Source organism: Chionomys nivalis, chromosome 9 (assembly GCF_950005125.1).
Source record: "Chionomys nivalis chromosome 9, mChiNiv1.1, whole genome shotgun sequence".
NCBI classification, from domain to species: Eukaryota; Metazoa; Chordata; class Mammalia; order Rodentia; family Cricetidae; genus Chionomys; species Chionomys nivalis.
Genome location: NC_080094.1, coordinates 19,691,014 through 19,714,046, shown reverse-complemented (window position 1 = coordinate 19,714,046; position 23,033 = coordinate 19,691,014). Strand labels below are relative to the sequence as shown.

The following is a 23,033-nucleotide window of genomic DNA, read 5'->3' as shown; positions in this document are numbered from 1 at the left end:
ATGGTTATTTTCTACTTGTTGGAAAGTTCAGATAAAGAAATGTTAAATCCCTTGTAGTCACTTTTCAGCAAGAGCTAGCCATAGTTTGATAGTTCATGATTTATTGAATTTCCTTCACTTTTCTTTCTGTATAAAGTTTACTGCTTTTTAAATTATTACTTTCTAAGAGTTTTCTTTTCCCCAGCATTTGGATTCTCTCCAAATTTAACCCCTGAGTCTGTTAGTGAACTGAGCCAATTGTATTCCATCAGTGACTCTGTAAGACTCAGAGGGGAGCAGAATAGGAAAGGCACCGAATTCACTGAAGGTCCAGGTATGCCATGTACAAGGGAGGGCCCATGCTCTAGTAATAGTAAATTTAGCTAAGGTTCTGATTGAACACACTTTCTAGAGATGCCTGGGGAGCTGAACTTACGTTTTATTGTGTGAAGTGACTGGAGAGCTCTTAGGAAAAAAAGGAAGTCTGGATCTTGGGTTTTTTTTTGTTTTTTGTTTTTGTCTTCATTTTGTTTTGCATTGAGGATACAACCTAGGGCAGTGCACATTTTCAAGTTTGAGTTCTTTTCTTCTTCCTTCCTTCCTTCCTTCCTTCCTTCCTTCCTTCCTTCCTTCCTTCCTTCCTTCCTTCCTTCCTTCCTTTCTTTTCTCTTTCTTCCTTCCTTCCTTTCTTTTCTCTTTCTTTCTTTCTTTTCTCTTTCTTTCTTTCTTTCTTTCTTTCTTTCTTTCTTTTCTCTTTCTTTCCTTCTTTCCTTTCTTTCTTTTCTTTCTTTCTTTTCTTTCTCTTTCTTTCTTTCTTTCTTTCTTTCTTTCTTTCTTTCTTTCTTTCTTTCTTTCTTTCTTTCTTTCTTTCTTTCTTTCTTTCTTTCTTAAGACAGGGTTTCCCTGTGTAGCCCTTGCTGTCCTAGAACTTGCTCTGTAGAGCAGGCTGGCCTGGAACTCACAGAGATCTGCCTGCCTTTGCCTCCCAAGTGCTGCGATTAAAGGTGTGCACCACCATACCTGGCTGGAAATTTGAGTCTTAAAACTCTAAACTCCCTTAATCATTAACTTAGAATTGAATGTGGATGACTGAGGCCTGAGCAGTAGAGGTCCAAAGCTATTTATTAGTCATGAAATCTGTAAGTTGACAAACATTTTTAGAAAAATGGAATTGAGCACACTATACAATTTTGAGCACACTGTATATTAAAAAGTATATAAAAAAGTATATAAAAGAATATAGCTTTCCTATTTGCACCACATGTACAGCATGTGCAGATTCTTGCTGAGTGTTGGTGATGTGCATGCCTAGGAAAATAGAAGCATTAAAGTAGACCAGGGACATGGCTGAAGACACATCATGGAGGTAGTTGTTGGATGATGTGTAATACCTATAATGTCATTTGTGTTATTTTGACAGCTTTTTGTGCCAGAACCTCGCCCAGTTCCTAAAAATGATGTTGGATTTAAATATTCTGTGAAACATCGACCATTTCCTGAAGAGGTGGACAAGATTCCTTTTGTAAAAGCAGATTTGAGCATTCCAGATTTACATGAAATTGTCACTGAAGAAGTAAGACAAGTTACTGTTAGCTTTTCCTAAAAGGATAAATGCAAACATTTTTAGATGGTATATGTAGTCAGGTATAACATTTAGTGTTAGGGAGGAGAGGCAGAAGATGACTTGCATTTTTGCAGAAATTAGGAGATTTGACATGACAGAAGATGGATGTGTAGATTTGGACCAGTTGGTAAAACTAAACATCTTTTAGAGACAGGATCCTTGGCTGCCTGGGATGTTTGCAGTAGATTTCAGTAGTATGATAACATGACCAAACTCTGGTAGTAAAGGCAGATATTTGGATAGTACAGGAAGTGGGGTTGGGATTGGAGAGAAAATCCTTGAAAGTGGCTCACATCTGGGGCTCAGGAGCATGGTTTAAGTAATTAAGGTTGAGGTGGTTGTATAATTAAGCCAGTTTGTTTGGAAGTATTTTCACACATGAGGAGGTAAAACTTTAAAGTAGGATTGATCAAAAGGTAAGGAATCCATATGGGTAAGTATTTTAAAACACAAGGATAGATACTGTAGAGTGAAGATAATCATCTGGGCGTCCAGCGAAAAAACAGCTCTGCCCCTCCAAGAGCAGAGATAATAGTGTCCTTTACACCCAGGAGAAGAAGAAACAATTGGTTAGGCCCTAGGGAAGAATTTTTGGATATAAGTCTAACTTTGAACCATGTTTGTGTAATCCTGTGCTTTGTATCTAATTGAAACATAATGTTGATCAACAAAACTTATCATTTTCTTTGTTGCTTTATTTTTGTTTTAAAATTAAAAGAAGCTTACTTCATTTTAAGAAAATGTTTTAAAAATATCTGACTTATTTCAGTTAGAAGAGAGGCATGAAAAATTAAGGAGTGGAATGGCCCAGCAGATCGCTTATGAAATACACCTGGAACAGCAGAGCGAGGGAGAATTGCAGAAGAGAAGCTTTCCTGACCCTGTTACGGATTGTAAGCCTCCTCCTCCTGCTCAGGAATTCCAGACAGCCCGTCTTTTCCTTTCACATTTTGGATTTTTGTCCTTAGAAGCATTGAAGGTAATTTTTAGGAACTTCTATGAATAAGTATATTCATAAATTTATCACCAGCTGATGATAGCTATAATATTTTTATCAAAATGAAGAAAGGTTTAAAACAAGTGAACCAAACCCCAGCTTGTATACTCTGCATGCGAATCAGTGGAGTCCTGTGCTGCAGCTGTGTTCAGTGTGGACTCTAGGAAAGTGCACCTGTGAAGGGGTTACTCCAGTGATGAGTTCAGATCTAAATTGGCTTTTTCATGCCACTCTGTAAAAGAATGAAGTTAATTCTGTAGTACTCTAAAATTTTCTTCTATTAATTTATATGTTTGGTCTTGGTTTATAGTTCTAATGAGTGAATACAGGGCCATGCACATGCTAGGCAAGCACCCTAGTTATATCCTCAGCCTCAATTCTGTACTATTGCAACACAAGCCATATTCTTATGTCGTATAGTTGGTAAGACTAGCTAATCATTGTGGCTCGTGCTTATAATGTGGAGACAAAGTTCAAGACCAGCCTGGGCCGCATAGTGAGAGCCTGCTTTAAAAGAAAAAAAAAAAAGCCTGAGGCAATATACCCTAGTATTGTAGATAGCTAAATAGGTAGTTAGGTAGATAACTTGCCTGAACAATTATGCAACTGACCTGGCCATAGATCATTTGTTTGTTTGTTTGTTTGTTTTTGTAGGAAAGCGGAAAGACATTACTATTCTATTGGAATTTCAATATGTAGAGAGAATATATTTTATACTGTAGAAAATAATTTGAGATATGTAATGTTAACACAAAACCTTTTAAAATTGAAAAGGAAAGAACCAGGAATGATGGCACACACCTTTAATCCTAGTGCTTGAGAGGCAGAAGCAGGTAGCTAGATCTCTTAATTAGAGTCTAGCCTGGTCTACAAAGTGTGTTTCAAACCAGTTCATAGTGAGACACTCTCTCCGAATAAATAGTGGAAAATAGTAGATACATAAGTAAATAAGGAAGGCACAAAACAAAAATCCCCCTACAAATGATTAGTGATATTCCTAGTGGAGTAAATTACCATAGTAGAAGCAGTAAATCAAATATTTGGGGTGAAAATTATTAAATCCTTTAATAGCCTTGTTTCTAAGAGTGTAGTTTTTCTATTCATGGTAATATTTTAGAAATTTTTTTTCTTTTTGGTTTTTTTTGAGACAGGGTTTCTCTGTAGCTTTGGAGCCTGTCCTGGAACTAGTTGTTGTAGACCATACTTGATATTTAAGGTTTTGTTTTTTTTTTAAATATTTATTTATTTATTTGTTATGTATACAATATTCTGTCTGTGTGTATGTCTGCAGGCCAGAAGAGGGCACCAGACCTCATTACAGATGGTTGTGAGCCACCATGTGGTTGCCGGGAATTGAACTCAGGACCTTTGGAAGAGCAGGCTCTTAACCTCTTAATGCTCTTAACCTCTGAGCCATCTCTCCAGCCCCAATATTTAAGGCTTTAAGAAAATAATGTTTTCAGTCTTTTGGCTAAGATCAAGAAAATAATGTTAATTTAAAAATTTTCTACCAGAGTTTAGAAAAAGTTAGCAAGTTACAAGTTTATTTTTATGAGCTTTAGCATCTCTCTAATAATTTAATAAGATATTATATACTTTAAAAAGCAACTTTGAGCCAATTTTGTGAATATATGTAATAAGTATTGAATAGAGAATACTAGCTGAATTCTGAGTCAGTATGTTAAGTATTCTCTTTTTTGTCAAAGAATGTAAGGAGAATTGATTATTGAGAAATGTTAGTGACTCCATCAAACAATAAAGTAAATCAAGATTTTGTAGAACAATATTGATCTGATTTTAAAAAAAAACCCAAATTTATGCATAGTATGGATTCATACCTTAAAGGTCTTTAAAGTGTCAGTCCCTCTAACAAGTTAGAAGCACCTTTTGTAAAAATCAGGTAATTTGTACCTTGACCATATGTCAATATATAACAAATTTTTAGACAGTGAGTTTAACTTTTGCCCTTAATTGTTAATAAAAAAAATGTTGAGGAAAATTTCTTCCTGTGGCCACATCTTACACTAAAATGAGAAAATGAAGTAAAAATGAAAATAAACTACATAAGATATTTCATTGGAAAGGAAATTGTTTGGAGTATGACTTCTTAACTAGGTAACCAACAATAAAATATTTAAAATAAATGCATTGAGAAGTTAATGGCTGTTTGTAAAATCTACCTCAAAGTACACCGTGATGAAACTGTTGATGTCTTAGTGCAGTGAAAAGACCTTTACAGGTGCTGGAGAGATGGCTCAGTGGTTAAGAGCATTGCCTGCTCTTCCAAAGGTCCTGAGTTCAATTCCCGGCAACCACATGGTGGCTCACAACCATCTGTAATGAGGTCTGGTGCCCTCTTCTGGCCTGCAGACATACACATAGACAGAATATTGTATACATAACAAATAAATAAATAAATATTTAAAAAAGAAAAGAAAAGACCTTTACAGAGTTTGATCCTGGATCCCACAGGGGTGGTAGAGAGCTGACTCCCAGAAGTTCTCCTCTGACTTGACAAAGGTGTATGCATATACTTTACAAAATAAAAAAAAAAATTTAACTGCAGTGTGAAATTAGGTGTGGCAGTGTACACTTTTAATCCCAGTACTCTGGAGACAGAGGCAGGTAAATGTCTGTGAGTTTGTGGCCAACTTAGTCTACATAGTTGAGTTCCAGGCTAACTAAAGCTACATAGTGAGATCCTGTTTCAAAAATAAACAATTAAACATATACACAACCCAAGGAATGTGAAAATACTCCACGTGCAGCTGAAATACTAACTTGAAATACATTTACCATAAAACACACACACAAACAAAATTTTGTAGAGGAGCTACAAGAAACAAAACAGAAAAACAAAACTATGTGAAGACTGCTCACATGGTGTCTACAGCATGCCAACACCCACAGTTCCTCATCCACAACTTCAAAGTAAAAGAGGAAAACTGGGAGGTCTGACTATATTTCAAGAAAAATCATTGAGTTGCAAAAATCTGAGCATACCTTTAATCCTAGCATTTGGGAAGCAGAGGTCGGTAGATCTCTGAGATTGAGGCCAGCCTGATCTACATAAAAGAGTTCCAGAGGAGGCAGGTGGATCTCTGTGAGTTCGAGGCCAACCTGGTCTACAAGAGATAGTTCCAGGATAGTCTCCAAAGCTACAGAGAAACCCTGTCTCGAAAAACCAAAAAAAAAAAAAAAGAGTTCCAGATCAGGCAAGGATACACAAGACCTATCTCTAAAAATTGAAACAAAATCTGCCTTGAATTAGTCTGGAACTGTTTGTAATCTTCTAATATGACTTCTCTTCTGTTTATATCAGGAAGATAATGTCTATGGTCAGTGTGTTTCCCAACCCTTAGTGGGAATTTTAAGTATCAAATTAACTGATCAAGCTCAGAATCCCTGCTGTGTGAAAAAAAAGTAATTCTTATCACCCCTGGGAGTGACTTTCCTAAAATAACAAAATCACTATGATCAAAACCTTGTTTTGTTAAAATTTTGCTCGGCAAGATCAAAGATGATAGGGATTAGAAGAAAAAATGAAACAAAAATGAATTTTAAAAGCTAATGGGTTTTGTATTTGTCAAGAACTTTTAGGCTTGTAGAACAGCCAAGCAATAAGTGTAGGAGTCTCCTTTACACCTGCTCCCAGAGTTTTCTATGTTAACACTTGCATTGATGTGTTTGCTAAGTAGATGAGGATGTAGTCATGGGTTACAAACTGAAGTCTCTAATTTACATTAGAGTTCAGTATTGTATAGGTCAATAGGTTTTGACAAATTGTTATAACCTGTGCTCATCTTTGCAGTACTTCAAAAATATTATGGGTTTTGTGTGTATATGCATGTATGGGCAAATGGATGCTCCCATGTGCAGAGTCCCCACTGCCACCACAGATCCCTGTACACACTGGTCTCTGTGATATTTTCTGTTTTGCCTGTTCCAGAATGGCGTATGGTTGGAATCATGTACAATGTAGTCTCACACTGTTATTTTTCCACTTAGCAACAATGCATTTAAAATTCTTCCATGTCTTTTTAGGATTTTATGTCATTCATTTTTATTAATAAGCAGTTTATCTATTCACCTATTGAAAAACATCTTGGCTGCTTGTACATGTTGGCAGTTATGAATGAAACGGCTATAAAATTCATGTCCATCATTTTCTGTGGTTATGTTTTTCTCTCATTGGGGAAAAATAGCAAACTATGCAGTTGCTACATTGTATTTAAGACAGTATGTTGGCAAGAAACTGTCACTTATCTTCCAAAGTAACTGTATTGTTGCATCTGTATGAGCAGTGGATGAGTTTTTAAAATACATTTTAAAAAGTTGTACATGGGCTGGAGAGATAACTCAGCTTTTAAGAGCACAGGCTGTTCTAGATGACACAGATGCGAATGCCCAACACCCACATGGCTACTAACAACCATCCGTAACTCCAGTCCCAGAGTATTCTATGCCCTCTTCTGGCCTCCATGGGCAACAGGCACACATGTAGTGCACATACATACATGCAGGCAAAATGACACATGTAAAATAAAATTAAGTCTCAATTTTTTTTTACATTTTATAAAGCATTATATTCTAGAGAAAATTTTATATACACTGTAACCTCAGTTGTCTGAAGCAGATAAAAATAACTCGAAGCATGAACACATTAAGCAGTTTCTTTAGGATCATGGTTGTATTTGTTTCTGCTACATTATAATTTTTCATTTAATTTTTACTAAAATAAGAAAAAGTGGTTGTGGTGACAAACGTCTGTAATCCTAGTACTTGACAGGCTAAACTAGAAAGAGTGCAAGTTCAAGGACAGCCAAGACTACATAGTGAGGTGGAGGCTACCCTGGCTGCCAAGCTGTACTGAGACACTGTACTAGAATGGATGACACCACCAAACTGTAATGCTGCATCATGATTGGAGTAATGCTGTGGTAACAATTGCTCCTCTCTCATTGGACAGGAACCCACAAATAGTCGTCTACCTCCTCACCTTGTTGCACTCGATTCTACCATACCTGGGTTTTTTGATGACATTGGGTATCTGGATCTTTTGCCATGTCGTCCTTTTGACACAGTTTTTATTTTCTACATGAAACCAGGTCAGAAAACAAACCAAGAGGTAAGATTCTGAATTTTCCCTCTTTTGTGTTATAAACACACAGGACTTTATGTCAGCTGTTTGTACTTGACATGAGGATTTTGTATTCTGTGCTTATGACTTGTTTCATTTAGAAACTGAGTGCTCATGACCCTGAAGCCTGGTGTCCTGAGCCTTTCCATCCTCAAGAAGCATAGTGTGGGTTCCTTTTTCTTAAGGAATTCATACTCACAGGCAAAGGAAACTAAAACACCTGAAGGTTAGCCACAGGGAGCCAGAGCTAGACCTGAAGCTTCAGAGGACTGCAGTCTTAAACTCTTCCTGGCTATCTTCCCTGGGGCTCATGCCAGGTAGAAGCGAGCATGCTTTCTCCTTACAGGTAATCTCACACTAAGCCATTTCAGCTGAGGTAAAGCATAGACTATGATAAAGTGAAACAGTTGGATATGGGTAACAGGAAAGACTAGGAAGGTGAAGGGATGTATAATGTAGGTGGGAATGGAGAGCTGAGAGAAATGTCAGGGAATCTGAAGTTTCTGTTGGAAGCAAGTATTGAAACATGGGCTAGACGGTAGCTGTGACTAGAAGAGGGTCAAAGGAAGATGTTTGGGTGCTGTGACCTTGATTGGAATTGCAGGATCATTAACTTGTCATTAAATTAACACACCACACCTGTAGAAATTTACCAACCTAACAGAATGTTTCCATAGGAAACACTGTCTCAAATTGTGCATTAGTGAGCTGCTAATTAGTGAGTTCTTGAGAAAGTTTTCATTCATGTTTCTGACTCAGCATACACTGATTAAGTTTGTCCTTTCTGGTAGGCTCCAGGGTTACAGGTAAACAAGATCTAGAAGGCCATAGACTTATTTAAGGGAAGGCAGCCACAGAAGTAGCACTCATAGTTTAGCATGTTAAAAGAGGTGTTAAATTCTGCCTCAGGAGCCTGAGAGACCCAATCTGATTTTATGGTTCTGAGACAAGGCTATTACAGCAATTTCTGAGTATACACTGACCACAGCATAGATTCTCCAGAGGTCGAGAGTGTATACATCTTTATGAGATTCATCATGGTACCAGTAGTATGCTTGGAGCTTTTGAGAAGAGAGAATGGTGGCAGCCAGCAGTGAGACTTTGTGTTAGTTTGTTAGAACCCCAGTAAATTGGATTAGTAAGACTAGGGTGATGCTCACATGAAAGTATAGTGTTGTGTGATGATTTACTCTTTCGGCTTTTTGAGGGGCCTACTACCCAGCTCCCAGATAAATCACACACAGAGGTTTATTCTTAGTTATGAATGCCCAGCCTTAGCTTGACCTGTTTCTTGACAGCTTTTCTTAAATTGTTCCATCTACCTTTTGCCTCTGGATTTTTATCTTTCTCTTTTTTTGTATACCTTTCTTTACTTCTTTCTCCATGGCTTTCTGGGTGGCTGGCTCCTAATGTCTTCCTCCCCTTCTTCTCTTGCTTCCCCTCTTCCTTGGTTCTCCTTTTATTTATTCTCTGCCTTCCAGCCCCGCCTATCCTTGCTCCTGCCTTGTGATTGGCTGTTTAGCTCTTTATTAGCCCATAAGGTGTTTTAGACCGGCAAAGAATCACAGCTTCATATAGTTAAACAAATGCAGCATAAACAAAAGCAACACACCTTAAAATAATATTTCCCAACAGTATGGGACAGTTTTTGTCTTACCATAAAAGACACAGGCCCCAAGGCACTTCCTAATCCATTTAGTTTCCTTGGGCTTCTGGGGTGATCAGGAAACTGTAAAGATTTCTGGAGACTTCTTAAGAATACCTGAATCCTTTCTCTTCCTAGCCAGTGGAGATTATTTTCTGGCTGCTAGCAGGTGAGCTGCAAGATGTATTTGAATCACTTATTGCTTGACTAAAATTTCACAAGTTATTTATTTATAGACTTCACACCTAGTCAGGCTACAGTGTAAGATCAAAGCTTCAAAGAGAGCTGGGGGTTATATAGTGAGACCCTGTTTCCTAACACCAAAGGAAGGGCAGGTGAGATGCTCTATGGATAGAGGAGCTAACCAAGTCTAGTGGGCTCAGTTGGATTCTTAGACCTACACGAAGGAGAAAATGATTTCCATAATTGTGTTTTGACACTTCCACATGCATGCTATGGCAATTTGCACACTCTTGCACTTTCTCTTTTTTGTTCTCTGGCTTTCTCTCACACAGTATTAAGTAAATAAATAAATACTAAAAAAAGAATTTGAGAGAACAATGGGTAAATAAAACAAATAGACTGAGAAGTAATGACTGTAACTCTTCCCCCACCCCCACCCGTTTTTGCTTTTCCAGGCATGTGAGCAGGGTATTGCCATCAGTTAGCATTGTATAAGTGACTAGAGATTTATGGATGAGCTGCTTCAGTCATATGAGAGGAGCCCTTAAAAATATGGCAATTTTAGGATCTTGTTTTTGCTAACATTGTAGGCCTAGGGCAAGCTAAGGGAGTCTTTTAGAAAATTCTCCAAACGGTTTGGCATATTCTCCTCTGCTTTTTCACTTTTACTTTGGAAAGGAATTCCTTATTTTCCTATCTTTAGACCTGAGAGCATAAGAGCAGCTGTTTCTTTGTTGTGGCAGCTGCCCAGTATTTCAGACCAGTGAGCAGCATCTTCAGCTCTGAATCCCAGCATTGTTCTATCGCTGTGTCTTAGTTTCTTTTTCATTTACTGTGATAAAATACTCTAACAGAAATGACTTAAGAAGAAGGGCTTATTTATCACATAGTCCAGGTCCATTGTGTCAGGAAAGTTGGAAGCTACAAGGGGCTGGCCACATCTCACCCATACTCAGGAACCAGCCATGAATGCATGCAGGCTTGTATTTTTCCTCCTTTACATCAGTCCAGAATTGTGCCCATGAATGGAATGTCCTGCACCAAGGTGGGTCTTCCCGCCTCAGTTAACACATTTAGAAAATACCTTGTTGGGTGGTGGTGATTCCAGCACCTTGGAGGCAGAAGTAGGTGGATCTCTAGTGAGTTCAAGGCCAACTTTGTCTACTTAGTGAGTTCCAGGATAGCCAGGGTTACATAGTAAAACCTTGCCCAACAAATAAGTAAATAAAGAAATAAAGATCCTTATAGGCATGTCCATAGAGCACCCTAATCTAGACAATTCTTGAGATTCCTTTACCAGATTTTGTCAAGTTGACAACACGAACCATCATACTGTGACAGTCAAAAACATCTCCAGGCTTGCCACTATCGTTTGATCTCCAGGAGAGAATGACTTTTAATTTTTTTAAATTTAATTTTTTGCCTGTGGCCATCCACATGCCATGGTATGTAGGTGGAGGGTCAAAGACCAACTTGTGGGAGTCTGTCTTCTCCTTCCACCATGTAGGCTTCTGGGATCAAATTCAGATCATCAGGCTTAGTAACAAGATCAGTTACACACTGAGTTATTTTGCCAGCCTCAAAACCTGTTGAGAATGAAAGTTTCCCCTCTTTGTGGCCAGAAGGAGAGGGAACCTTCTGGTTACTTTGTTTTCCTGTACTTCCTGTCTTCTCTTCTTTGGACTAAGGAAAGGGCAGTCTCATATTCATTTGTTAGTTATACCTCATCTTCATTGAGTTTGCAGTATGTTGTAATAGGAGCGGCAGGGCTGCGTCCCCAGCACCCAGCCGCCCGCATGGCTAGCTTATGCCCCAAAATAATTACACGGAAACTGTATTCTTTTAATCACTGCCTGGCCCATTAGTTCCAGCCTCTTATTGGCTAGCTCTTATATATTGATCTAACCCATTTCTAATATTTTGTGTAGTACCACGAGCTGGCTTACCAGGAAAGATCTTAACCTGCGTCTGTCTGGAGTGGGAGAATCATGGCGACTCCTTACTCGGCTTCTTTCTCCCAGCATCCTGTCTGTTTACTCCACCCACCTAAGGGCTGGCCTATAAATGGGCCTAGACAGTTTCTTTATTATTTAACCAATGACCTTCCTCCATCAGCAGTAGGCTTACAGTTTTGTTTCATTTGTCGAGGCTGTCACTACACACCTGTTTTTGACAGACTGCCAACTGTGAAGTCAAGGACATTGTACCTTTTGTTTACTTTTAATAAATAGGCCTCCCTAAGTAATTGTTTTGCCATAGGGATAGCTTAGGATTTTACTTACATCATCTTATAATCTTCATATCCCTCATAATCCCCATTTTGCTATGGAGAAACAGACACAAAGGCCAGCCAGTCCAGCCAACCAACTCCAGAACACACATTTTCACTGTGGTCATATATTTCCAAATTCACTCTGAACTGGGCCTTGATTTGTCAAAAGTGTCAAAGCTCATTAGTTTTCGTGTGTGTTTATTTTAATATACCCTTGTATTCCCTTCATAACTGATGCTTCCTGTGTATTTCAGATTTTAAAGAACGTGGAGTCTTCCAGAAATGTTCAGCCACATTTCCTAGAATTTTTGCTCTCTCTTGGCTGGTCAGTAGATGTGGGCAGGCATCCTGGTTGGACGGGACACGTGTCCACCAGTTGGTCAATTAATAGTTGCGATGATGGTGAAGGGTCTGAACAAGGTAAAGCTCATAAATAGCTGCTGTTTCTGGTTTGTCCCTTCCTCCCCTTTCCCGTGAATCCTTTAGCCTTTTAAACAGTTTACATCATGGAAAAGTCTCCTTTCCTCAGTTCTAGTCTTCAGAAGGTCACATTTAGTTTGTATATTTTCTTTTTTTAAAGTTATCTGTTTTGTGTAGGAAGGTTGGGTAAGGAGGGGGGTACACATGTACCTGTGGATGTCAGAGGACATCCTAAGGGAGTCTGCTCACTCTTTCTATTGTGTGAGTTGCAGGTATGAACTCAGGTCAGTGTTAGGCAGGAACCATAACCTTTAGAGCCATCTTGCTACCCTAATTTGTCTAGTTTTATAGATATTTTCTTTGTGTGTAAAGATGTAATGGTAGGGTAAACTAATATAAAATTCATTAACTACTTACTATTTACTGTACTGATGTGTTTCTTTTTATATGTGAAGAAACAAATACAACTTCTTATAATATTTAATAAGTAAAATGTGTCTAATAAATAATAGTTTCTTAACAAATGACTTTGTTTTCTCTACTAACAAGATTTTTTTTTTTTTTTTTTTTTTTTTTTTTTTGAGAGGGAAAGACACATTCCCTGTGTATATACCAGGCTATCCTAGAACTCACAGAGGTCAGTCAGCCTGTGCCTCCCTGTCCTGGGAAAAAAAGAATGTTTGATAGACTTTTACCCACTAAACCAATCTCATTGACCCTGGCTTAAACTTTGAAGATCATTTCCAGGGGACCAAGAAATTCCAGATTGTTTAAGTGTTTTATGTAATTATCAGCACAAAAGCACTCATTTGTAATTTTCCTTTAGATCTGTTCTCTGGATTTTTTCTTAATCCCTACTTGTCTTCTATTAAGCTAAAGAAAGGCAGTATCAGACTTTACATGCATACACCACCGTAGCCTGGAAAGGAACATAGCTTTCTCCCTAAGCCCGACTCGGTAGAGAAATTGTATTTAGAGTCAGTCCTACCCACACTATAGCTGCGGGTCTGCTCCAAAGTAGGGTCAGGCAGAGTAGCTGCTGGAGCAATAACCAGAGTAGATGCAGAGTGCTCCCGAGAGTTTCAGCTGTGGCCTGGACCTAGTTTTGTAAGTAGAATGTTATTGGAACTTAACCATACTCCCCTTTGTGAGCTGTATATGACTGCTCTGGTCCTACAGTGATAGGATGGTTGTAGCAGAGACATATTCCCTGCATCAAATATTCACTGTTTGGTCCTTTGTAGAAAAAGTGTGTCAACTTATGCTCTAAAGTTCTTGCTTACCACATCTTTACCAGCATTAAGTATCCTAATATGTTAGGTGAAATCTTAGTTTTGTGATTGGAAAAGTAAGCATGTTTTCATATATTCCTTTCCTGAAATCAGTAGAGTGTCCAGGTCTGCTGCAGAGTAATTTCACAAACTAGAAAATTATATGAAATTATTATAAGGATAATTAACCAACACTCATGTTTTGTTCTTCTCACCTATAAATTGGTTCTCGTTGAAACTGCCATTGCTTTATAAAGTGACTGAAATTCATGAACAGGAGGTGAAGGTGCCCAACTTTAAGTGCTGATACATTGTTCCTTATTCCCAGATGAAATAACTTCCTCTGAAGATGTTGGGGCTAGCATTTTCAATGGGCAGAAGAAGGTTTTGTATTATGCTGATGCCCTGACGGAAATAGCTTTCGTGGTTCCTTCTCCTGTGGAGTCCTTAAGTAAGAACATGTTTTTGCATAGAGCTATTTTGAGATCTGTTTGTATATTCACTATTTGGTGTGTTATTCATTGGAGATTTTTGAAGTCATCAAAATTAAGGCATTCTTTAGCTTCTAAACAAGAATGTTATAACTAGATTATACACAAGTATGAGAGCTATCATCTCATAACATTCTCTAGTGTGTTAGTTACATTTCTGGTACGATGACCAGTACCTGACAGAGATAACGTAAGAACCAGACTGAAACATTCAGGCTATCATGATGGAAAAGACATGGTGGAATGGCTTATTCCATGGCAGTGGGAGCATGGACAACTTCTTACATTACGGCATACTAAGAAGCAGGGACCAGGGCCAAAACCAGCAGCCAGGTTATAACCTCAAAGACTCCTTCCCAATCACCTGCTTCTGCTGGCTGAGTACCACTTCCTAAAGGTTCTTCAGTCTCCCAAAATAGCACCAATAACTGGAAAGGAAAGGACTTAAAATAGGAACCTACAAGCAATATTTCAGATTCTACTTTGCTACTCTGTCTCTAGCTTGATGCACAATGTTTCAGTCCAACTCTTAAGAGTTGCCACAGTACTAACAGTTTCCACACCATTTGAAAATTCCAAGTCTCTTCTCAGACCCTTGGTAGCACTCAGCTGCAAGCCCTTGTTAAATAAAAAGTTACATATGTCTGATATAGAGTGACACAGAGTAAAACATTCTTTTTCCAAAACTGGGGAGTAAGAAAATAGCCAAGAAAGATGGGTCTGAAGCAGGACCAAATCCCAGAAGTCTAAATACTAAATCATGTAACTATGTGTCTGGCGGTTTGAGAACATTGTTATGTTATATGAACTCATAAGACTTGACCATCCCTGCCCCTATGTCCTTGGCAGTTGTAGAACATCGTCAAGTCCCTCTTAGTCTGACTACCCACCTATAGCTTTTCTTGACAAAACCTCCCTTGTGCCTGACATCCTGTAATCTCCATTGTAACTTTGGTCATAGCCTACTTTAGAACTTTCTGCAGGGTTTCTTACCCTACGATACACTGCCTGGCCTCACAGGCACATCGCAAAGACTTGACAAAGCCTCCATGACTCCACAAATCTTCTGAGACAGCATCTCTCTGTAGCTTTGGAGCCTGTCCTGGAACTTGCTCTATGGCCTAGACTGGCCTCGAACTCACAGAGATCTGCCTGCCTCTCCCTCCTGAGCACTGGGATTAAAGGCGTGCGCCACCACCGCCCAGCAACTCTTGCATTCTTTGTGCTTGAAAACCAGCACCATGTGAATGATGTTAAATTTAGCTGCCAACTTGAGCAGCAGTCAGGCCCTCTTGGGCTGTGGCTACAGTGCTCTCTGGAGGACCAGGTGCTTGGGGTGGAGAAAAAATTCTTTAGCTGGCCCTTTTCCAGCCAGGCATCCAGCAGTACTCTTTTCAAACAAAACACATTTCAGATGAACTTTCCGTTTCATAGACTGGAGCCCACACTGGGTAGGGTCTAACTCCTTCCTGGAGTGTCCTCACCTTTCTCCTGTTGTTCCCACACAGAGTGCACAGCTTCTTTTTAGTGGTGCTATGAGTTTCTTTACAATCATACTCCTTTCCTGGCTAAATTGTACCATGTCCAAATCTTTTTTTTTTTTTTTTTTTTTTTTTTTTGGCTTTTCGGGACAGGGTTTCTCTGTGGTTTTGGAGCCTGTCCTGGAACTAGCTCGAACTCAGAGATCCGCCTGCCTCTGCCTCCTGAGTGCTGGGATTAAAGGCGTGCGCCACCACTGCCTGGCTTACCATGTCCAAATCTTGCCCCCACTTTTGCTCTCAGTTCCCATGTAATCTAGCTAGAAGCAGCCAGCAGTAAGCCTGATGCCACTGGATGTTGTGCTGTCTTCAATTGTGTCTGCCAATAAATTAGTTCATTATTATTGAGTTTTTCGAAACATGGATAGAATGTAGACAGGTTTTGTTTTGTTTTGTTGCTTTTTGCCAAAATGTAACATGAATGGCCTTTAATCAGTCCCTAGAAGAATCCTTGTTCTAAATCTCAGTGAACAGTCTTTACTGTCTTAATCTCTGTTGGCATTTCTGATCCTACCAGAACTGACCATTAAGCTCTGCTTAGAGCATTCTAGAGCTTATTTAGCCTGCATCTCATAACATTTCCCTCTGCATATCAGTTCTTAAGGCCTAGGAACCACATGGTCAAGTTTGGTCACAGAAGCTGCTCTACTTCTTTGCTACCAGTTTTCTGTGATAGTTTTTGTTTGACCTAGTTTGCTTTCCATTGCTATGACATGACACCAAAACCAAGATGGGGAGGGAAAGGTTTATTACATCTTAAAGGTTAGAGTCCATCATCAAGGAAAGTCAGGGCAGGAGCTCAAGCAGGAACCTGGAATCAGTGCTTGAAGCAGAAACCACGTAGTGATGCAGTGTACTGGCTCTGTCCCAGGCTCAGCTACTTTTGTTACATGGCTTAGCGCCACATTTGGAGAGGTGCCACATCCACAGTGGGTTGAACCCTCCTGTAGCAATTAGCAATTTAAAAAAATACCCTAAAGATATGCCCACAGGCCAGTCTAATCAAGGCAATTGATCATTTGAAGTTCTCTTCCCAGACATGTTGACAGGAAAGCTAACCTAGACAGTGTTGGTGACAGAGATATCCTACAGGAATGAGGGGGAAGGGTTTACTTTTAGTTGATGATTCAGAGCTTCTCATCCACATAATGATAATGGCATGACACAATGGCTCACTTACTCTATGGACATGGGAGCATATAGCAAAGACTCCTCAGCATAGCAGACCAGGAAGCAGATAGCAGGGTCAGAACCCAGACATTAGGTACTTCAAAGGCCCTCTCCCAGTGACCTAGTCTCCTCAGCCAGGCTTCATCCCATAAAGGTTTCACAGTCTCCCAGAATAGTGCCACCAGCTAAAGATGTGTTCCATGCATGAGACTGTGAAGGCCATTTCATATTGAAAACATAGTAGGGCATGATTAATTAGGATAACTTAATTTCTTTTGCTATGATATTTTCATGAATATATGTTGTGCTGTGTGTGTATATTTCCCTACCATATCCCCCATACATGCATAGTTAAATTGAAATTCAGCATAAGAAAAAAACATGCTCTATCTCCTCCACTCCATTACACTCTGTTGTTCCCTTCTCATATCAGCCTATTCCTCTCCCTTCTTTATGTCAGAGATTTTATGTATGTCTAGATGTCATTTTGTCATATGAGAAACTGAGACGTTTGTTTTTTAGAGTCATTTCACTGAACTCCATGATCTCCAATTCCATCTAATTTCCTATATGCGACATAATTTCATTTTTCTTTATGCATTCATCTAATGATAGGTATCAGATATTCTTTAAGTACAATCCCACGTCAACCTTAGTTTTGTCTTTCATCTAACTTAACCATTGTGTATGTACAGACTTTGCTTTCTGCTTTGGTCACTCTTTCACAAATTATGAGTGAAGCCTACCTTGCTCTTGATTCCCATGTGAGAGCTTTTATTTGGAACCCTATGTAAATTTATCATGATGACATCATGCTGATCTTTGGACATTAAGGAAAAAACCATGAGCAGCCTAGAAAAGATGGCATACTGTTCTTATGGATTAAGTATGATTACTCTTTCTTAATCTAAACTCACAGGTTTATTTTGCTTAAAATATTGTGTGGTGTAGCATGAATTCTAATTGTTCTTAATAATAAAACCCAGAGCCGGGCAGTGGTAGCGCACGCCTTTAATCCCAGCACTCAGGAGGCAGAGGCAGGTGGATCTCTGTGAGTTCGAGGTCAGCCTGGTCTACAAGAGCTAGTTCCAGGACAGGCTCCAAAAGCTACAGAGAAACCCTGTCTCGAAAAACCAAAAGAAGAAGAAAATAATAAGACCCAGAGTCAGATACTAGAGGGTGAAAGCTGATAGATCAGAGACCAGTGCAGCCAGCTGTTAGAGAGACTGTTTTTATCTCTACCGAATTCTCAGTCCAAAAGGGCAATCCTGTCCTCAGACTGCGTCCTCTGATTGACTGCTTCAGACTGTTGCCTCAGACAATATCCATCTCTACCAAACATCAGACTGCATCTGAGCTCCTGTCTCCTCCCACCTTATATTCCTCTCTCTGCCCAGCCATATTCCTTCCTGTCTCTACCTCCCTTGTGCTGGGATTAAAAGCATGGGACCCCCAAGTACTGGAATTAAAGGTGTGAGCCATAACGGCCTGATCTCTAGTAGTTTAGCTCTGCACTCTGATCTTCAGGCAAGTTTATTTGTTAAAACACAAACTATCACTACAGTGTGGGCCTGGAGAGAGGACTCAGCCTTTAAGAGCACTTGCTCTTCCCAAAGACCCGAGTTCAGTTCCCAGCACTCATGTAACTACAGTTCTAGATTCTGCAGCTTTTTCTGGCTTTCATGGGTATCTACACAGATACATAAATTTAAAATAAATTTGAAAAAAAATATTGGTTTTTTGCAAATTAAGCACATTTCTTCTTGTCCAGCTAGACAGTAAGTAGAAAATGTCACTTTCTCCATTGAGACCATTTGAAGTGTGAACTATGAGCCATCTCACTTGCTAGTCTCATTTCCAAAGTACTTGACCTTGACTTCTCACTGTAGGCTCCCATCTGTTTCATACTCTATCATTTTTGTCCCTAGTAGAATGGGCCTTTCAGGATCAGAATCATAGTATTTATCTGCCTTCCATCTTATTCCAGCGGTTGAGGCCTAGCTGTCTTATGAGTTAAGTACCTGTCTGGTTATTTTGGTTATTAGAGCCTGCACCAGCAAGTCTTCCCAGACCTAGAGCCTTCTTCACTCACACTGTGGCTTCCTACAATTGGTTCTTAGCCTACAGTCATGATATATGTCTAATGCCACTTGCCATTTCTGTGCTGTTACTCAGCTTCTGGTGATATTCATATTCCGGGACAAGAAAGAAGGCTCTGATTTGGAGTGTTTCTTGCTCTTTCAGATGATCTGGGTTTGATTTCCTGTACCTGTGTGGTAGCCTACAACCATCTGTAACTCCAGTTCCAGGGAATCCAGTGCCCTCTTCTGACTTCCTTGGACACCAAGCATACATGTAGTACATATACATATATGCAGGCAAAACATCTGTTTGCATAAAATAGAGTATCTCTATTTTCCTGGGGGTTTTGTTCATTTCTTTTGTTTTTTTACTACTGCCAGATTTGTTTTGTTTTTAATCTCCCACCATATTGTACTTTAAATTCACACTAGGTTCTTAGTAGCTTTCAGGTTTCTCAGTGTCTACTTAGGATGGTACTTTTGATAGATAGATAGATAGATATATAAATAATTAAGAGAATAACAGCTCTGATTTCATAATTTTCTCGTCTTAGTTATCCTGTAGACAGCAGGAGATGACAAACTATAGTGCACAAACCAGATTCAGTCAAGAATGGGCTTTATGTGGTTATTAAAGATTAAAATGTTTCTTTTATGTGTATGAATGTTTTAGTTGCGTGTATTATGCGCACTACATGCTTGTCTTTTGTGCTCATGACAGCTAGAAGAGACCAGGGATCCCTTGGAACTGGAGTTACAGATGGTTGTCAGTACCTTGTAGGTGCTGGGAACCAAACCCCATTCTTTTACAAGGGTAGCCATTGCTTTTAACTGCTGAGCTGTCTCTTCAGTCCAAGTTTTACCTTTTTTCAGGTATTGTAAGTAAGTGCAAAGAAGAGTGTGCTGCAAATGCTTCTGTGACTAGCAAACCCTGCTCTAGGTCACCTGCTCCTTCATAGAACGTCTGCCAAGACTTGCTGTGGAAGCAGTGCTTGGTCTTCAGTTACTCAGGGTAGTTAGACTACTTAACATAATTAAACTTCTGCTCCAGAGAAGTAGCAAATATATATATTTTTTTTTTGTCTTGCAGCCGATTCTTTGGAAAGTAATATCTCAGACCAAGATAGTGACTCAAATATGGATCTTATGCCTGGAATTCTGAAGCAGCCACCCCTGACACTTGAGCTGGTCCCCAATCACACAGACAATCTTAATTCCTCACAGAGGGTAAGTTGTTCTATTGATTCACCCAAAATTTTGTGGTGAAGTGGCAGTAATTATAAGACCAAGTCTGAAAATTTCTCTCTCTCTCTCTTTTTTTTTTTTGGATTTTTTGAGACAGGGTTTCTCCGTAGCTTTTGGTTCCTGTCCTGGAACTAGCTCTTGTAGACCAGGCTGACCTCGAACTCACAGAGATCCGCCTGCCTCTGCCTCCCGAGTGCTGGGATTAAAAGTGTGCGCCACCACCGCCCGACAAATTTCTCATTTTTTGTAATGTAGGAGGTATAGCAAGACTACTGATTCATTAACTGAAGTATTTTAAAATGAATTCTTGAAGTTTTCATTTTTCTAATCTATAGTAAATGGTTGGCCCTAAGACAGCATTTTTCTTGTTTTTGACATTCTGCTTCAATAGTCAGTTCTCTCGCTCACTCCTGTTTAAGCTGAGGCTTTGGGTATCCACTAAGCATCACAGCAGGAGCTGTGTGTAGCTTTTCTTCTCACGATCCAGCTAAGAACTGACTGCAAAGCTGTAGCATTTGCAGACTCTAAGGACTGCGGTTCTCCTTTGTCTGTTGTTTTGTTTTCAGCCATTTTATGACCCATGCTCAACTATAGTCTAAAAATATTTAAAGGAAAATTGCATAAATAAGCAATTTGTAAGTTTAAAATAATGTAGTATTTCGAATAACTTGGTGAAATCTTACAAAATCCTATTTCTTCCAACCTAGGATGCTAATCATCCTTTGTTCAGCACCTGTATACTTCCCCACCTCCGCCCTCATCTGTCACTTTAGTTTTGGTTTGGTGTCATGGAATGTTATACTGCAGTGCTTATGTAAAGTTAGCAATGCCTAGCATTTTGTCACAGTGTTTTACTGTGGCTCATGTGGGCATTGCATCACCTTGTGTCATCGCAGGAAGAGGAATGCTTATAGCATGGTAACCTTTCATGAAGGTTAGAGAGACCAAATTCACAAAGGCTTTTATTGAAATACACTTGATTTGTTCTGTTTTATTGCTGTTGTTACATTTACTTCAAGGGTGTTTCTCCTCTCTTTCTCTCTTCCTCTCTCTCTCTCTCTCTCTCTCTCTCTCTCTCTGTGTGTGTGTGTGTGTAGTTGTACACTAGAAAAGAATATGGATAGGATTGGGTAGTAACTGGTTTCAAGAACCCATGGAGAGTCTTTGAATGTATCCCCATGGATAAAGGTGGGGTGGGGGTTACTGTTTATAACTAAATCAGTTGAGTATGACACACAACTGCTACTGCATACAAAAATCTTTTGCTTTTATACTTATCAGCCGATTTTATTTCTTTATCTGTGTTTACCCCTTAATCTTTATTGAAAAATGACTTAAGTGGTAACAGAAACACATGATCAGGCTGATTGATTTCAAACAAATAATAAAAAAGATGAAGTGTAAATCTGACCAAAGTCATTCCTGAATATAAATTCAGGAATAAATAGGATTTTAGTTTGGTTCATTCCAGAGTTAAAATTATTACTCCCCCACTCCTCTGTCCCCAGTACTGGGGTTAAGCTTAAGACTCACACATGCAGCCAGATATTCCCAGTCTTCTTATTTTTATTTTGAGATAGGATCTACTAAGTTGCCCCAGATGACCTGGAACACATTTTGTAGCCTAGGCAAGCCTTAAACTTCTTCTCCTGCCACAGCTCATCACTAGGTATAACTGTTGATGGTAGGAGCAGTGGGCTGCGGCCCCGGCTCCAGCATGGCTAGCTTTATATTCGAAATAACAACATACAAATTGTATTCTTTTAAACATTGCTTGGCCCATGAGCTCTAGCCTCTTACTGGCTAACTCTCACATCTTGATTAACCCATTTCTAATGAGTGTAGCACCACGAGGTGGTGTCTTACCGGGAATATTCTTAACCTGCGTCCATCTCGGAGAGGAGAGCTATGGTGACTGACTCACTTCCCTTCTTCCCAGCGTTCTGTTCAGTCTACTCCGCCTGTCTAAATTCTGCCCTATCAGGCCAAGCAGCTTTCTTTATTAATTAACCAATGAAAGCAACAGATAGACAGATGACCCTTATCCATCATTTCTCCTTTTTCTATTTTTAGCATAGATACATGCTTAAGAAAGGTCTCCACTATTAAAATTATTTAGTAAAAGTATCAAGTTATATGACTCCTAATAATAGACTGATTTTAAAGTTCAAGAGGTTAAGAGACCTCATAGAACAGTTTGAAAGAAATAGAGAATGCAGACATTCAGTGGCTGCTTGCCCTAACCCTCTTAAAGCATCTTGCTTTTTATCATGTATTCTTTTCAGATTAGAAAATAAACCAAACAACCTGTTTAACACTTGCCAGTGAGGAGACAGTCTCAGCACCCTGAACAGAAGTGAGCCTCTTTAACATAATAAAGCACATTGACTAAACAACAGCTAGCATCCTGTCTGCAGGTGGAGAAGTAGAAATCTAACAGAGAAGTAAGACAAAATGCATAAAAATCAGAAAGCAAAGAGTAAAACTGTTATTTGCCCATGGCTTGACCATGTACAGGAAACCTTAAGGAATCTCCATTTGAATCTAAGTGAGTTTAGCAGGACTACAGGAAAGAATGCCATTGTGTTGATTAAGGTTTGAAGATGACACCCGATGATCCTTGCTCTATGTCTTTCTCATCTGTTATGATAAAAACCTGTGAATATGATATGTACCTTGTTAAGAAAATTCCTCTCCGCTGGCGCACAGAAATCCATTCAAAACAGATTAAACCAAATTAAAATGCCCATGTTTTAATAAATGCAGCACTCTTGGGTAGCCGAGAGCATGTCAGGGAGACAGAAAACCAGGGAACACATGCAAAACCTGGGACCACGTGTGTTCCTCTTCTGGGCGCCCACTTAAATACCCTGTGGGAGGGGTCAGGACCTGGCATGCTGGGATTTGTAGTCCCAGGCTGGGGGCTGGGATGGATGCCAGGGGTTGGGGTGACGCTCCCAGTTTAACATCATATTCT

At 39.4% G+C, this 23,033-nt stretch overlaps 1 protein-coding gene across 5 annotated transcripts in view; it reads left to right on the top strand.

Annotated features, from left to right (window-relative positions):
* Positions 1 to 23,033, top strand: part of Ralgapb (Ral GTPase activating protein non-catalytic subunit beta) — a 93,855-nt gene that overhangs the window by 60,273 nt on the left and 10,549 nt on the right. For all 5 annotated transcript variants that reach the window (XM_057780423.1, XM_057780422.1, XM_057780421.1 and 2 more), the window contains 6 exons: positions 1,400 to 1,552; positions 2,373 to 2,582; positions 7,570 to 7,728; positions 12,095 to 12,260; positions 13,860 to 13,982; positions 19,902 to 20,038. In XM_057780423.1, coding sequence (XP_057636406.1) covers positions 1,400 to 1,552; positions 2,373 to 2,582; positions 7,570 to 7,728; positions 12,095 to 12,260; positions 13,860 to 13,982; positions 19,902 to 20,038 — 948 coding nt within the window. The remainder of the gene's footprint in view (positions 1 to 1,399; positions 1,553 to 2,372; positions 2,583 to 7,569; positions 7,729 to 12,094; positions 12,261 to 13,859; positions 13,983 to 19,901; positions 20,039 to 23,033) is intronic.